The 17,493-nt window shown below is 33.5% G+C and overlaps 1 protein-coding gene across 2 annotated transcripts; it reads right to left on the minus strand.

Moving 5' to 3' along the window:
* Positions 1 to 333: 333 nt before the first annotated feature.
* LOC143080456 (uncharacterized) lies at positions 334 to 3,673 on the minus strand. Of its 2 annotated transcripts, none has more exons than XM_076256308.1 (2): positions 2,100 to 3,673; positions 334 to 402 (listed from the first exon to the last, which is right to left on the minus strand). In XM_076256308.1, exon 1 carries the CDS (start codon positions 3,389 to 3,391, stop codon positions 2,114 to 2,116), a length of 1,278 nt encoding a protein of 425 aa, XP_076112423.1. In that variant the 5' UTR covers positions 3,392 to 3,673; the 3' UTR covers positions 334 to 402; positions 2,100 to 2,113. The 2 variants fall into 2 exon arrangements, with proteins under 2 accessions (XP_076112423.1, XP_076112424.1); XM_076256309.1 differs by having other exon boundaries at positions 336 to 399.
* Between the last annotated feature and the right edge of the window lie 13,820 nt (positions 3,674 to 17,493).

A 17,493-nucleotide genomic window follows, 5' to 3' on the forward strand; every position in this document is an offset into this window, starting at 1 on the left:
TCAAAAAGCACTGTTAAAAATTCTAAGACTTCATTTAAAGCTGGTTGAAGTGGATCAATTTTCCTTTTACTACAGAAACGGAACCATTGCTTGACATAAGTTGAGTATTGCTTTTTCGTACTGTCTCGCCAAGACGCCAAAATGATTTTGGAAGCCTTGTCTGAAATGCCTTGGTTTTCCAAATTTTTCCTGATAACCGACAAGCAAGAAACTTTAACTGATTGTGAAGAGGATGAATCTTTTCCGTTCCTGGAATGGACAGAAGTCTTTTCTTTCGAGGCAACATTTTTGGAAAGTCTATCAACATTTCTAGTAAAACTGGATACCATGCCATGAGTCGGCCATAATGGTACAATCATCAGAACCTCTGCACTGTCTTTCTGAACTTTCTGTAAACATCTACTAATTAGAGAAAAAGGGGGAAAAAGATAATAAAATACCTCATCAGACCATAAAATACTAAAAGCATTTACAAATACTGCCTCAGGGTCAGGTTTCCACGACGAGAAACTCTTAACTTGACAATTTAATCTAGAGGCAAATAAATCATGGTCTGGAGTACCCCAAATCTCCACTAATTTATGGAAAACTTGCTTATCAAGCATCCACTCTAAATGATCGTCAATTTTTCTTGATTCAACATCTGCAGCGTTATATTTACCAGGAATATGTTCTACTGAAATCCATAAATTTCTTTCAATACACCAAACCCACAAAAGTTTGGTTATTTCATTCATTTGCTTGGATTTTATACCACCCATATTGTTAACATAAGCAATTGCACTAGAATTGTCACAAAAAATCTTCACATGTATATCTGAATAATTTTTACAAAAAGCCTTCAGAGTATAAGAAATGGCTAACAATTCCAGAACATTTATGTGATAAGTTTGCTCAACATCATTCCATCTTCCTTGAATTTTTTTTTTTTGGTCTTTAAATAAAGCACCCCAGCCTTTTAATGAGGCGTCAGTTGTCATAGAAAAATCTGGATTTTTCCTATTAATGACTCTTTTCTGACAATGTAAGTTTTCAACCCACCATTTTAAATCTGCTTTCATGGCAAATGTTATAGTCATATTTTGATCAAAATTCCCAAATGAAAATTTTAAAGCCTGAATCTTTTCAATTTCTAAATTTCTGTAATATAAATGACCAAAATCCACAGCTGAAAGAGTGGATATTAGCAAGCCTATAACATGGGCAACTAACCGTATACTAGCTACGTTTTTCTTGATCAGATTCTGACATTCTAATACAATTTTTTCTACTTTTTCTTTTGGCAACACAACTGTCATAGATACAGAATCAATAATATTGCCTAAAAAGACAATTTGTTTAGCAGGCTTGAACACAGATTTTCTTTCATGAATTATAAAACCAAGCCACTCCATTAAATCATTAGTATTTTGTACATTTTCTATGCACTCATCTTCAGTATCTCCAAGCAAAAGAGAGTCATCAATATAAGCTACATTCATATAACCAAATTGCCGTAAAGTTGCAAAAACAGGCTTCATTAACTTTGTAAAGATTCTAGGTGCTGATAGCAAACCATTTGGTAAACAGGTATATTGAAAAATAGTGTTTTTCCATATAAAACGTAATAGTTTCTGATGTTCCTCTGCTATAGGAACAGAATAATATGCATGACGCAAATCAATTGAACTGAAAAAACAATTTGGTTTCACCAATTTTAAAGCCATTTCAAAAGTGTCCATCTTGAAATGATGGGGAATAATAAATTTATTCAATTCTTTTAAATTAAGAATCACTCTATGCTCATTTGTATTTTTCTTTGGAACTGTAAAAATTGGAGATATATATTGATCTGTATCAAATTTAACTTCCACTATTACACCTAATTTTTTCAAATTTTCTATTTCGTCATTTATAATCTTTTCCTGGCCTTTATCAAAAATTCTTTGATATGGTGTGAGACTTTGAGTGGGTATTGAATTATCAATAAATTCAAGGTGACAGTGTTCAACTGTATCCAAAATAAATTTATCAGAAGTAATTTTTTGCCAGTTTTCAACATAATTTTTCAATCTACCTGCTGTAAAAGGTTTAATATCAGAGACACCCGCTAAACTTACCTGTTTAGCATAATTTACTTCCTCAGGAAACTTGGAACACCTCTCAAGTTTTTTGAACCACCTTGATCATTTGAATACTGGCCTCTACCGCCGTAACCACGGCCTCGACCACCTCTGTATCCACCACGACGAGACCCTGCACGGCCTCTACCAAAACCTCGTCCTCTACCAAAACTACCTCCTCGAGAAAAACCATTTCCTCTACCTCTTGCATTATTATTATTATTTAAATTTCGACCAAGTCTGTTCATGTCTTGAATTTCTTTCGACTTTTGATGGACATTGTCACCATAAAGCATGTCAGTGAAAGGAATTGAGGGTGAACTTAAATGATGATATTCAGGACTTAAATCAAATCTTTGATATTCCTTTCTTTTTATATTAGTCATCTTGTTATATTGTGACAGTAAAGCTATGGAATCAATCCCCAAATCTATGCAAGACTGCATTTCTTGTTGACAGTCGTCACCCAATTCAGATTTTAGTTTGCACAACATATTTAATAATTTTGTAATGTTACATGATGCTTTAACAACAGTCTCTTGATGTTGTTGTATGACCGAATCAAAAGATCTAGTTTGAGGAGAGAGTAAATCCCAAATGAGCTGATTTACTCTAGTCCTTGTAAGAGAAACACAATTCTCTGGTCTAGCTACTGATTTCATCAGTTCATTGTATTTTTCATCAGATATTCCCTCACGGAAAAATTCATTAACCGTGTCAGCTAAAGTGTCATCTACACTTGTATCAACATTATCTTTTGACCTATAAGCTTGAGCAGCAGCTTTAAAAACATTGTCACCCTCTTTGTCAACAGTTTTTTGTTTTTTAGCTGGAGGTTCTGCAACCTCAGTATCACCAACATGATCATTATTGTCATTATTATTTTCATCATAAACCTCAGGGTCTGCACCCTGGCTTTCATCGTAACCCTCAGGCTCAACGTAATACAATTCGTCGACCATCGACTTGAGAGACACAAAATCAGTTTTTTGGGAACTCTGTTCCTGTTGCATGTTCTTCAGAACTGAAAAAACCTCAGCTAAAGTGGGCTCTTTACTAGCTTCGCCAGTATTTTGACTCAGACCTTTAAGTCTTGAAGCAACAGTTCCGGCCTCGCCGGAGCTGACAATTTTTGCACCACTACTACAACTATTTGTATCGTCATTCTTTGAACGAGAATCATCACCGGATGATTTTCTTTTAGGATTTTTACCTTTTGCCTCATTTGAAGCACTTGAACCTTTCTTCAAGGATTTTGAATCAGTTTTCGAGAGCATGGCATCCGCCATTGTTTACACCAAAAAATATCAACTGCCGTAAAACGGTCTATTTATCGTAAATTTACAACAGAGAAAAATATAAAAAAATTAATATAAACAATAAACCCCTCGAGTTTATTTACATATTAAACAACAAAAAAAAAATAACTACCTCGTAGTTATTGTGATAAAATATTTCATTATAGAAGCTACAATTACAGACCACGTCTGCCTTCTATGAAATAAAGCTACGAACTGAAGCTACACATGCGCACGAACATCTCATCTGGTCCCGGAAACGGGATGACGTAGTTAAATCAAAAAATTACTGACAGCTTGTTCAGAGCCAATAATAACTACATGTATTTAAAAAAAATATGCATCTAAGACTAAAATAAGTTAAATTATTATTTGTTCGTTTTATTTTTGAATATTTTATAATTTACACTGATTAGTAACCTGTAATATACGCTATTTATCACTATCAAAACAATTCCCAATTGTCCCACAAACATGTTCCCGATTGTCCCACAAAATTGCATTACTTTTTACCTGTAATTTCAAAAAGTGGGACAATCGGGAAGACACCGATTACACACAGATGACGATCAATTAAGTGTGGCATGTGTATTGTTTTAAAAACTTATCATTGACTACGATTAGTGATTTCTGTGACATATACATGTACATGTACAAAATGTAAAAGTTTGTTACTTTCAGGTTTTTTTGTGTGACTTATCTTCGTTTTGCTTTTGTTTAAACACATTTAATTTTCAAAAGAAGCATATGGGATTGAACACAAAATACATAAGATAATAACGATTCTAATATGACGTGCTTCTTTCGCTTTGTAAACAACACCGTGATAAAATTCTCCATATAATTATCTATACTTAGCGCAGACTCAGAGATATACATAATAATGGCTGTTACAATATACCTCCGACGTAAATCCACATGTATTGGAACCTATTTGTAAACCATTTGCCGATTATTATTTTTTTAAATTGCAGTTAAAAAAGACAAAATAACTTATTTTAATTCGGATGCATAATAAAAAGAAGTAATGCACAAGAGCTCGGAGAAATCAACAAAATAAGATTTAAATAAAATTCCGCGAAAGTCTTTTAATGTTTTTGACTCATTTAAGTCATTTCAAAACATGACGTCATACAAATGAAAACGCTACAGTTGAACGTTTTCTGAAAAGTGAACCATCGAAATTCGTATAATATTGTATTAAAATTGATTTGTAAGGTAGGTTTTGTTTTATTTTCTATTCTATTGCATTTTTCGCTTATTTACTGATTTCAGCAAGTCAACATGGCGGCTCCTTAGTTACAATATGTCAACTTTGGATTTGACGATAGCTTACGAGAAAAACATGTAAATTAAAAATGGCAAATGTTGGGTTTGTGAATTTAAAGAATTAAACAGATTTTTCTTTCTAGCGGTTATTCACTAAACAATCCATGCAAGCTACAGATTTTATGAATATTTGAGCTTTATCGAACCGGGAGTAAAAATAGAACAGCCACACACACAGCATACCTACCATCGCTTCAGTTTTTTAATGACCGTATTTGTCTTTTTGTATCAGGATAAAATTCAGTCGAATATCACGGCCCAGATCATGTGAAAATTTCCAACAATCTATGGCTTCCATGAATTATTTCTTAAATAACAATATAGTAATTGTCAATTATACATATAATACAAACTATATACAAAAAACGAAAATGCAATATGATACTTTTGTAATATGAACTGGCGTGTAAAGTAGGAATTCAGCATTTTAATTGTATGCAAAGTTCTGAATCTTTGTGTAATTCTGATGTGAAGATTCAAAAATAGCTTTACTTTGCTGAAATTTATAAAGGCCCTCGTGAACAGCCAATATAAGCTCGATTGGTACAACATATCTTTTTAAAATCAAAAATAATTTCTCTTGCTTCATAGTGAAATGGGCACTCGAAAAAATTGTAAATACAATCCTCAACAGCATGGCTACAGCTGCATGCGGGATTTAGTTTAATATTAACACTGATCTGCATTAAAGAGCTTTGCATACTTCCGATCCATGAATGATATAAAGTTTTCTAAGACCACAACTAAAGAAGAAGGGTGGCTGTTTTTATATTTCCATATGTCGGGGTTTAAAATTTCATTCAATAGAAGTAGATTTTTTTGGGGGGGGGGGGAGGGAAGGTGTTTGGTTATATTTAGTCTATCATGACGCGGGGTACTACTACATAGTTGTTAATAATTCGTAAATCATAATTTGAATTTGACCAATAATTGCAGTAAGGTCTAGATCACTCACCTGCTGATAAAGCACCTGCTAATATAGCACCCTCAGCTGGTGATACGGCACCTTTTACTGCAAATTTGATTTACCTCCCTTTGCCCATGACTTAAGTTTTCAGAGCTTACAACTATTAAAATTACGCTCTACCGTTTCGAAATTGATAATAATAAACTATTCTTTTTGTTTTTGTAGCTTTAAACGTCTTGTTGTGTTAACCAGAGTCAAGTATTTACAGAAAAGGAATTAATATAGTTAAAAGTTTGTATTTTTAAGTGAAATTACATTGAAATGAAAATACGGTAAAACATTATATAATAACCTGTATGAATATTAATATTTGTGAGGTGCAAGGTGTATGAGAAATGTTTTTGAGAAACAATTTTAAAAGAACAATATTCAGATGCAAGAGACTGAAGGTGTCATAGCATTTATTCAATGTTTGATTATTGTGTTGATGATATACATGTATGTCATATACTTTAAAACATTGTCTTGTGATATGTTTGTGTAATATGTAATATATCTATGCATACAAATGTTGAATATAGGAAAAAAACACAAATGAAAATGGTTTGATTCCACAGTAATTTGTGCGTTGTCATTTAAAGTAAATTAATCATGGATTATAATTAGTTTAATTAGTTTATAGGGTTATGAATGATCTTTACTCTCATAAACAATATGCATAGTTACAGATTACTGATACATATTAAAGATAAGATAAGATATTTTTATTCCAATGGAAGTGGCCATGAAGAAGACGATGTTTTATTACCATTAAAAAAGCCTTGGAGCATAGTACAATATAAGACATTTAAAAAAAAGATACAACAATATTCTAGTATACACACATAGAGAAGAAAAGGCAGTTTGAACATCATGAACAACACATATATAAATATAGTTATTAGATATATGAAGATGTGGTGTGAGTGCCAATAAGACAACTCTCAAATAACAATTTAAAAAAAAGTAAACCATTATAGGTCAATTCCCTTCTTACTCAACACTAAACAAAAAGATCATAAAATAAATTGGCACTGTATAGCAAAACCCACCAAAAAGCTGCATGGCAAGGTGGGAGACAGACTCACATGGTATTATACATGAATGTAAAATATATAATTTGGTTATGATATTATGAGCAGATGTACAAACCTGGTATATATAAACCAGTAGTTTTAACCATGTGTATTTCGGAAGCTCTTTCCACACCGGGAAAGGCACCTCCCAAACCTCCAAAGAAGTGGAAGGATTAATAAATCTGACTTTTCCCACTGCAACACAATTTCCAGTTGAATATAGTATTACTTGAATGAATATGTTTAATATATTGAGGTAAGTACTTGGATGATATAATAGATCTAATGGTATTTGTCACCGATGTCAGTGAAGTCGAAATGAAGACGTCAATTTTTACTGAACTAGTACACATCTGGGGCGGATCCAGCCATTTTAAAAAGGGGGGTTCCCAACCCAGGACAAAGGGGGGAGGGGGGGGGTTTGGCTCCAACTATATGTCCCCATTCAAATGCATTGATCGTCAAAAAAAGGGGGGTCGAACCCCCGGAACCCTCCCCCTGGATCCGCCACTGCACATTCAGCTTTATTTAAGTGCACCAAGGATTTGTATACACTATAAAAATCCCTGAGTGCACACATTCAAGTATTGCATTGGTTATATTTCTTTTTATGCCCCACCTACGATAGTAGAAGGGCATTATGTTTTCTGGTCTGTGGCTCCGTTCGTCCGTCTGTGCGTCCGTCCGTTCAGGTTAAAGTTTTTGGCCAAGGTAGTTTTTGATGAAGCTGAAGTCCAATCAACTTGAAACTTAGTAGACTTGTTGCTTATGATATGATCTTTCTAATTTTAAAAACAAATTAGACTTTGACCCCAATTTCACGGTCCACTGAACATAAAAAATGAAAGTGGGAGTTTCAGGTTAAAGTTTTTGGTCAAGGTAGCTTTTGGTGAAGCTGAAGCCCAATCAACTTGAACCTTAGTAAACTTGTTGCATATGATATAATCTTTTTAATCACCAGGTGCCGTATCAGCAGATGAGTGATCTAGACCCGTCTCAATAATTGGGAGAATTCAGTCGAAGAGATAATTAAGGGCAGTCTCTTTATGTAAAGAATATACCACATTGAGCTTTTTGAACTTTCTTCTGTCTATTAGCAATGTCCGGCCTATTTTGAAATATGTAGCTTAACGACTGACATATACGTATGCATATTCAATAATTACATGTAGACCAGTATTATCCAGCTATAGGTTTATACGATCAAGTATATTTCTTTGTAATGCATATTTCAAGTTTTCAAGTAAATGTAGGGGAATCAATTGGGAGCAATTTCTTTTACGTATTCTCTCATATATAGTTAGAAACCCTAATTAACTAGCGGTGTTTCGTGTAAAATTATTTTCAATATTCTAATTTGTTCATAACTTTTTTTTTTTTTTTATCTAAACACACATTTATAAATTTTAAATCTTTTTATGTCACAATATCTATATAACACTTTATTTAATTCCTTAAATTGACCATCAGCATGGCTACAGAAATTATTGCCAGAGGTACTGTGAAGTGACACTTCCAGGTATTAGAACGACTTCCTGTCGGGCTAGAAAAACTCTTATTAATTACACGTAATGCAGGTTTACGCACCGCAACGCATGCTGAGCATTGTACGCGCGGAAGGTAATTTGGAACTCTTTTTTTTTTTTTTTTTTTTTTAAATCTGTTATAATACGCATCATGTGTACATTGATATACTATATTTTACTAAACTCTAGTGCAATGAATGATATTTAATTCAAACTAAAGATTTAAGGCATTAACAATTTATTGAGATATTTTCCATCGGAAAAAAATGAAAAATGTAAGTTTGTACTACTTGTAAATAATAACGGATATTTCAAAACTTTTAAATACTGATTCACAATTCGACATGCATTGTAATATATGTCACTGGACGTTAAAATTCCATCATTGATTTCGTCTTCGTCAAATGTTGCTGTTGGTATCTTATTTCAATAACATATATATACATGAATACATCACAAGTTATTCCTATGTAATATTTAGCACAGTGTGGGAACGGAACTGTACGGTTTTCTAATAATTTGGTCATTCGGGAGACTGTCAATCGGGGCTCCGACATTTGCAAAATAACAAGTTGCTTGATGGAAACTTTGATGAACTCTTATGCTACTATAAAACGTTTCTGTTTCAAGTTTTGATAGCTAAAACATTCTTTATGTAAATATGAACCAATAAAATAACAAGAAAGGTATATGCATCCAAACGTTTTCCTTAGAATGGTGGAGCTCCGTGTAAAACAATCAAAATTGTCACACAACAGCGATCAACAATGTCAAATAAACATCGAAATATCAATGTTTGCTACCTGAATTTTCACATGTACCTTTTCTGATATATAGTCTTACCTGTCTGAAAGTTTCAAAGCCATTGTCCCAGTAGAAATTCAAATATATTTATTTTTTCCATGTCGGATATTTTTATTGACTGTTCAATCGCTTGCAAGTTTACTGTAATATCACTCGGAGCCTTCCTGTACAATCGCTTGGAGCTTTTCTTTTCATCGTTTGGACATCTAGACTACTAAGAAAGGAGGGTAACCTACTTTACCTTGTAATGACTTCACGATCCAGCTAACAAGCAAGCTAGTCAAAGGTATTACCTTTACCTACACACTCATTGCATTTTGCTGTAATAGTTTCTAGTGGCATATCTATACTCATTTTGTGTGTCGCTTCTCTTCCTTCCACGATTAACTAATCAGCATGCTTCTGTGTTCTATAGGTAACATGCATAGTCGCATTTGTCATCCATTCTTATGATTATTCAGATTGAGTTATATTTGGAGAAAAACGACAAAAAAGGAGTCCGGATATTGGTTCCGTCATTAGACTGACTTTAAGTCATAGATAAGACTTCAGGTCTAAAACAACCAATCGTATGATAGATAACAAAAATCGAAAAATAAATAAGCTAATCAGAGCGTTCTCCATATCATGGTGTTTAGATCGCAAGAAATACAACTATTATACCTCCTTAGAGAGAAATTATTTTTACATGTAAACTACGATTATGCTACTTTAAGAGGCTCACTTTAATATATAGATCCTCTCTGTAGTCTGTCTATTTTTTTCTTTGAAATTTTTACTATTTAAGGGGTCATACCAGTAGCATATACATAAAAATAAATAAAACATGTGGAAACAAGAATGTGTCCATAGTACACAGATGCCACCTCGGCACTATATTTACTAAGTTTCGAGTTGATTGGACTTCAACTTCATCAAAAACTACCTCGACCAAAAACTGAAGCGGGACAGACGGACGGACGTCACGAACGAACGGATGTACAGACTAGAAAACATAATGCACATAAATGGGGCATAAAACTTATTGTTGAAAGTGAAAGTAGTGATTTGGCAAAAATGAAAGTAGGATAGAGACTAGAGGGAGGCAGGACCTTTTTCGGGACTTCTGGATCGGGTTTTTTTAAGCTCGGGATTTGGGGATTGATCAATACGGGATCCGGGAATATATTTTTCGACTTCGGTATTTCGGGATATGAATTTCTTTAAATTCTGCATATCGGGATTTCATGTTTTTAAGACCGGGATTTCGGGATCAGGGCCCCTCCGACCCCCCCCTTTTCAAATTAGCCTTTGTCGGTCTTAGTCATTTATACAAGGTTCATATCCTATATTTTTTGTACCATCGACATGTTAATGAGGCTCTCAAAAAAAAAGCACTGATGGATCCTATTGTTCTAGAAGCATATTTTATTATAATATTAATGAATGGGTGTTTTTATAATGGCCCTGTTATATGTCCAAGGCCTGTAATAATGGTCGAGGAAGTCTGTAATGGCCCGAGGCAACGCCGAGGGCCATTACAGACATCCGAGGCCATTATTACTTACCGAGGACATATAACAGGGCCATTATAAAAACACCCATTCATTAATACATTTATTAACCAACTGAACAAAAGTATATGTGTTGCTACCAACTTGATGTACTCTCTTACTCTTTTAATGACAGTTTAGTTTGAAAAAAAAATAATTTGTATTCCACCATGATAAAGCTTTAAATATACCAAATATCCAAGATATAAAGTTGAAAGAAGTTATGTGTTGAAAAACAGGATGAACGGTGACCCCTTTATATGGTTCTTTATAACTCTTTAATGTTTGTTGTTGGTTACTAAATTAAACAAAATACAAAAAGGTATTATACTCTTTACAACTTAATTTTATTAACTTTATTAAACTGGGCTTAATACAGACAAACTGGGCATTAATACAGGGCTATTACAGAAAAACAGGGCCATTACAGAAAAAACAGGGCCATTACAGAAAAACGGGGCCATTACAGAAAAACAGGGCCATTACAGAAAAAAAAACAGGGCCATTACAGAAAAACATGGCCATTATAGAAAATATGTAATTTTTAATAAATAGTCATTTTTGGCAATAATGTACTTAGTTGGTTAATAATAGAATAATAATGGTCTATATATAAATAGTTACCTTTATTTTATGTTTGAAGCGGTGCAATATTTAATTTAATCTGACTTTTGCCAAAAGATGCATTGTAACAAAGGAAAAGAATAATTGTGGCCTGAGGCCAGAAACACGAAAATAGTTGAATTTAACAAAACTTTCGAATTTTGGAAAAAGGGAGAGGGCTTTTGATACCTTTTATGAAATTCTCCATACATAATTATCTTTTACAAACATCATCCTACAACAGTTCACAAGCTGTATATGCCCGCGATTTCGCGGGTGTGTTCTAGTGACTAATTATAACTCTTAAGTAGATAATGCTTACTACTATCTTTTCTGCCACATTCATGATCAGTTTATGTTTTCCATGATACTTTTGTCATATATTAGACTACTGCAATCCAATACAATATATGTCTGGCATGATTTTTCTTTCCTTTTTCTGTTACGATTTAATAACTTACAGTTAGTTATTTGGTATTGTTATCAATTTTTTTTAAACCTAAATTACACACTCAAAAGTGTTAATGATGTTTGAAGCTTTTATTTGAATGAATGCAGCCTGCATTAGCGTATCCGGTATGCGGGGAGATGGAGTTTAAGGTGGTTGAAACCCAATTTTATCGAATTGTTTTTATTTTGTGGACGTTTCATGGTGTTCCGTGGTTTGGACCCCCCCCTTTTTTCAGAAAGGGGGAATCCGCACCTGGTCTGATATCGTCAATGATAGTATTAAATGATGATCCGATCATTCAACAGATTTGTTTTAGTTTGGTCTTGTACTGTGCTAGTTTTGGGTAGAAATGAGCGCACAAATATTTTTTAACCCTGCCAATTTCTTAATGTACCTGTTCCAAGTCAAGAGCCCGTAGTTCAGTGGTTGTCGTTGGTTCATGTCTGTCATATATGTTTTTCGTATTTTTTTTTTATAATGAATTATACCGTCAGTTAAATTCGAAAGGTATTGATTCTTATTTTCATGTCGGGACCTTTTATAGCCGACTATAATTGCTTAAATCCATTTATTTTTTGAACTTTGACAATCATATCACATCTCCTTATTTTTATATAGAAAATATAAATGTGGTTTGATAAAATGATGTTCTCACTAAAAAAAAAACTGTTTCGTTCATTTGTCGGATGCTATAGTTGGGAATATTGAAAAGTTCCTGAATCATGACATTGATATAAAAAAAAGTCATGTTGAAGGATTTTGTGTTTTTCTGTCTTCCAGATAATAAGTCCTCTCCCATCCTAGATAAAATTTGATTTACTGGAGCTTTTCTACCAGTAGCTATAGCTTGTAATAAACAGACATATCATTTGAAATTATACGACATCTTCTTATTTTATTATCATGCTTATTTACATATACGTGTCTTTTCTTGGATCAGGGGTTAGCTACCATCATTCCTCATTCGAATTCCTTTATCAAGTTACAATATCCCGATCCTTTGATGAAAAATTCTTTGTTGTATTGTTCAAATATGTATTTATCATCTTTTTTTTAATGCTGGTAAATAATATATTAAGTAAAATTCAAAATTTAGTTACCCTTCTAGAGCATCTAGTCACCTTTCGGTAAAAATAAATATTTATTTTGTACGAGGATTATTTTCATTTTTATTTTAGATTATATTCTTAACATATTTTGTACTGTCCTCTTTTTTTTGTCTTGTATACGTACATGTATTCAGTGGTTGTTTGTTACATATTTGTTTTTCGTTCATTTTTTGTACATAAATAGGCCGTTAGTTTTCTCGTTTTACATTGTTATTTCGTGGCATTTTATAGCTGACTATATGCGGTATGGGCTTTGTTCATTGTTGACGACCGTACGGTGACCTATAGTTGGTAATTTCTGTGTCATTTTGGTCTTTTGTGGAGAGTTGTCTCTTTGGCAATCATACCACACCTTCTTTTTTTATATCTATATTACACATTTTGTTTTTGTCTCTGACATAGTCACCTTAAAAGGGTTCCTTGATAGAATTTTAATTGTCAAAATGACTGGTTTTGTGCTTATTTTCACTTCAAATACCATAGATGAATATAATAGGACAGCAAGAAACAACCAATGCAATGCATATGCAATGCATGTGCAATGTATTTAATAAATTTGGCCAAGCAATTGTACAGGAAAGCTCCAAGTGATTGTACAGGAAGGCTCCGAGTGATATTACAGTAAACTTGCAAGCGATTGTACAGTCAATAAAAATATCCGACATGGAGAAAATAAATATATTTGGATTTCTACTGGGACAATGGCTTTGAAACTTTTAGACAGGTAAGACTATATATCAGAAAAGGTACATGTGAAAATTCAGGTAGCAAACATTGATATTTCGATGTTTATTTGACATTTTTGATCGCTGTTGTGAGACAATTTTGATTGTTTGACACGGAGCTCCACCATTCTAAGGAAAACGTTTGGATGCATATATCTTTCTTATTATTTTATTGGTTCATATTTACATAAAGAATGTTTTAGCTATCTAAACTTGAAACAGAAACGTTTTACAGTAGCATAAGAGTTCATCAAAGTTTCCATCAAGCAACTTGTTATTTTGCAAATGTCGGAGCCCCGCTTGACAGTCTCCCGAATGACCAATTTATTAGAAAACCGTACAGTTCCGTTCCCACACTGTGAAACAAAGTAAATTTTAAAGATGAGAGTCAAATTTTTCGATAATGCTTCAAACTAAATATAAACTGAGAATATATGTATAACTGCTATATTCCGAATCCCTGACATTCATTTGTGTAAATGAAGAAAGAATAATAATGGTCGGTATCTGAGTGAATCTACGTCTCAATCCAGCTCCATAGAGATATTACAGAGTATTCAAAATTTACATCTTTTTTTAAAATATATGATTGGCCAGTGAAATAAATTATGCTGGAGATTTCAAATTAGTAGTGCACTTTGATCGTATTTGTAGCAGGAGGGCGTATTGTAACCAGGCTACAATACTAACATGACTAAGTTAAAAAAAAAAGTATATAACAACCCTTTCGTCTTTGTGCATTATACGCTCATGAACATATACCTTACTATTTTGCATGGATTGGTAGCAAATGTTACTTTGAAACTGTAGTCCTTAACCAAAAGCATTGTTTTTCCATCTGACAAGCTTAATTTTAGATCAAGTGATCGATACAAGTACAGAGGCAGAGTACTATGGTATAAGCGGGCCAACACTCCAATGGATCAGGGACTTCCTAAGCTCCAGAAATCAGAGAGTCGTTGTGGATGGTAAAACATCTCACACTGCACCAGTCCAATCAGGGGTACCACAGGGGAGCGTACTTAAACCACTCATGTTCCTTCTATTCATCAACGACCTACCAGACTATGTTCAGTCATCAACAGTCCGTCTATTTGCTGATGACTGCGTACTGTACAGAAGGATCCAAAATGATGCAGACTCGAAGTTACTACAAGAAGACATGAACAACTTGCTCAGATGGGAATCTGATTGGCAAATGGAATTCCATCCCAGCAAATGCCAACTGCTACGCGTTACCAACAAGCGCAAACCACATCTAACAAGCTACAACATTCATGGGCACAGTTTAGAACTGGTTGACTCAGCAAAATATCTAGGCGTCACAATCCACAAAACTATTAATTGGAACACTCACATAGAGAGTATAGCTAAAAAGGCTAATTCAACCAGGGCCTTCATCCAAAGAAATCTTCAGCACTGTCCCCAAAAAACAAAAGCTGTATGCTACACAACGCTAGTAAGACCATTGCTTGAGTATGCATGCTCAGTCTGGGACCCGTTCTCCAACATTAACATACAGAAATTAGAAAGTGTGCAAAGAAGATCAGCCCGGTTTGTATTGAACAACTACCAACAAACCAGCAGTGTAACATCAATGCTAAAAACTCTACAGTGGCAACCACTAGCCGAGAGGAGGGCCAACTGCAAAGCAGTAATGATGTACAGGATTGTAAATGGCCTCGTAGCAATACCAACGCAAGAGCTACACACTACATCATCCGTAGCAAGAGGACACACAACACGATTTCTCGTACCGTATGCCAGAACTTCAACTTACAGGCATTCCTTCTTCCCAGACAGTATAAGGATATGGAACAGCCTCCCACAACCTTTGGTGGACAGTACCTCCCTAGATGCTTTCAAGCAGGGGGAACTGAGCTGCAGTATCCCTTAATCGCACCATCAGACTGTTTTTAACTTGCACCTGTAAATATTTTCTTGCACCTTTGTTGTCACACCCAGCATGGGCAATAGTGCGATAATACTCAATTAGAGGACTGCACTGTATTGGAAGATGAAGAAGAAGAAGAAGAAGAAGAGGCTAAGATTTATCATTCGGCTAGTCTGGATGACTTCGTGCAATACCCCTCTCCGTATTCATTATAGTTTTTACACAAGTCATTTAAATTTTAGATCCTTCAGTTTGCATATAGATATGATATTTAAATTTCGTATGGCCTACACAGCTACTTTTGCATAGGTACTATTTCTGTACTAAAAATATGTAGTACTGGAAATTTACTTTTAATAAGTACTATTTCTTTACTTTAAAATTATTGTAATATTTAGGTACTTGTATTTTACAGTACTTGATTTGTACTAAATATTTTGGTACAGAAATAATATGTAATATTCCATGTCTGAAAATCATGATTTTAAGAGATTTGAAATAGAAAAACTTTCAAAATGCTGAAAATGTAACGGTAGTAACCAAAAATCTGTAGTAACTAAATTTCAAGTACAAATTAAGTACTGTAAAATACAGGGGCCTGGTTTTCGAAAGTATCTTATGACTAAGACATGTCTTATGATGGTCTTAGGACATGTCATAGTCGTAAGATATGTTTTCGAAAGTGTCCCAAGTTACGATTTGTCATTACATTTGTCGTAAACTTAAAACCCTTCGCGACATGACTTATGATGGTCTTATGATTGTCAACTAAAATTTTAATTACTTTTCATGTATAATTTCATGTTAATTGCAATAAAAATATTTGTTGTGTTTCTCAGTAAGCTAAATAGTAAAGATTTTATTATTCTCAACTACGTGAATTAAAATTTTAATCTCCTGCGACATTCAATTTGGAATTCTTTTCTAACTAATGATTTTGTATAATAAATATACATATTATTTCGTTTCTAGTATATTTAATAATATTATTAATTCGTATATTTTAACAAATTTGATTCGTTTAGGGATAGTCACATGTTAAACTATATTTTCGAAGGTAGAGTGAAAACGGTGGATAGCAAAATGCATATTGACCGGCAAAAAGCATATTGCACGGTTATTTTTAGAATATCTAAAAACCGATATACTTTGTGACGTCATACATGTAATGAATTTCAGGATATTGTTAAACGTTTTGAAACAAATGATATGTGTGATCGATTATTTGACGAAAAAAATCTTCAAAATACATAAGATGTCCAAAAAAAAGGAAATGAAATAACAACTAATATGTTGTTATTGTCAAGGAGACAATGTAATATCTTTAAAGTTCCAACAAACCTAAATGACGATTTGATACAAATATGGTCGTAAATTAATAATATAACAAATATAGCCTTTGTATGAGGTCAATACAGGATATATCGACCCAAAGAAGTATATCGACCTCGGACTTCGTCCTCAGTCAATATACTTCTTTCAGGTCAATATATCCTTGTATCGACCTCATACAAAGGCTATATTTGTATAGTACTATATCAACGTATGTGCACGGGCATTTCGTTAAGCGGGTACTCGATGAACCGAATCTAAAAAGTATTCACAGTTAAATAACAATGCATGTATGATAATACACGAAAGCGAAGTTCAAGATTTAGTATATTATATTACAAACTAAATTTAAACGAATTATCAACTCATATTTCAATTCCTTTGTGTATAAAATTTTATGTTCATTATAATGAAAAAACAGAATATTCGTAAATATTAAGAATGGTAATAATTATTATATTCATACTTTCCATTTCCATTTTTATATTTATCACTTTTTAATCGTTATTTAAAATAATAGAAAATAATGTTCACATATGACAGTCATGAGAGCATCATAGAACTATGACTCTCTTAAGACAGCTTTGATTTACATCCTATGGCATATCATACTATAGTCATAAGATGATCATAACATATGTCCTAAGATATATCTTACAAGGCCGTAACTAAGCATTTTATTTTAGTGAGGCAAAATAATTGAGCCGAGCAAAGCGAGGCGAACGTTTATTTTGGAAGGTATGAAATGAATGGTGCAAAATCCTGC

This window comes from Mytilus galloprovincialis, chromosome 6 (assembly GCF_965363235.1).
Source record: "Mytilus galloprovincialis chromosome 6, xbMytGall1.hap1.1, whole genome shotgun sequence".
Classification (NCBI taxonomy): Eukaryota; Metazoa; Mollusca; class Bivalvia; order Mytilida; family Mytilidae; genus Mytilus; species Mytilus galloprovincialis.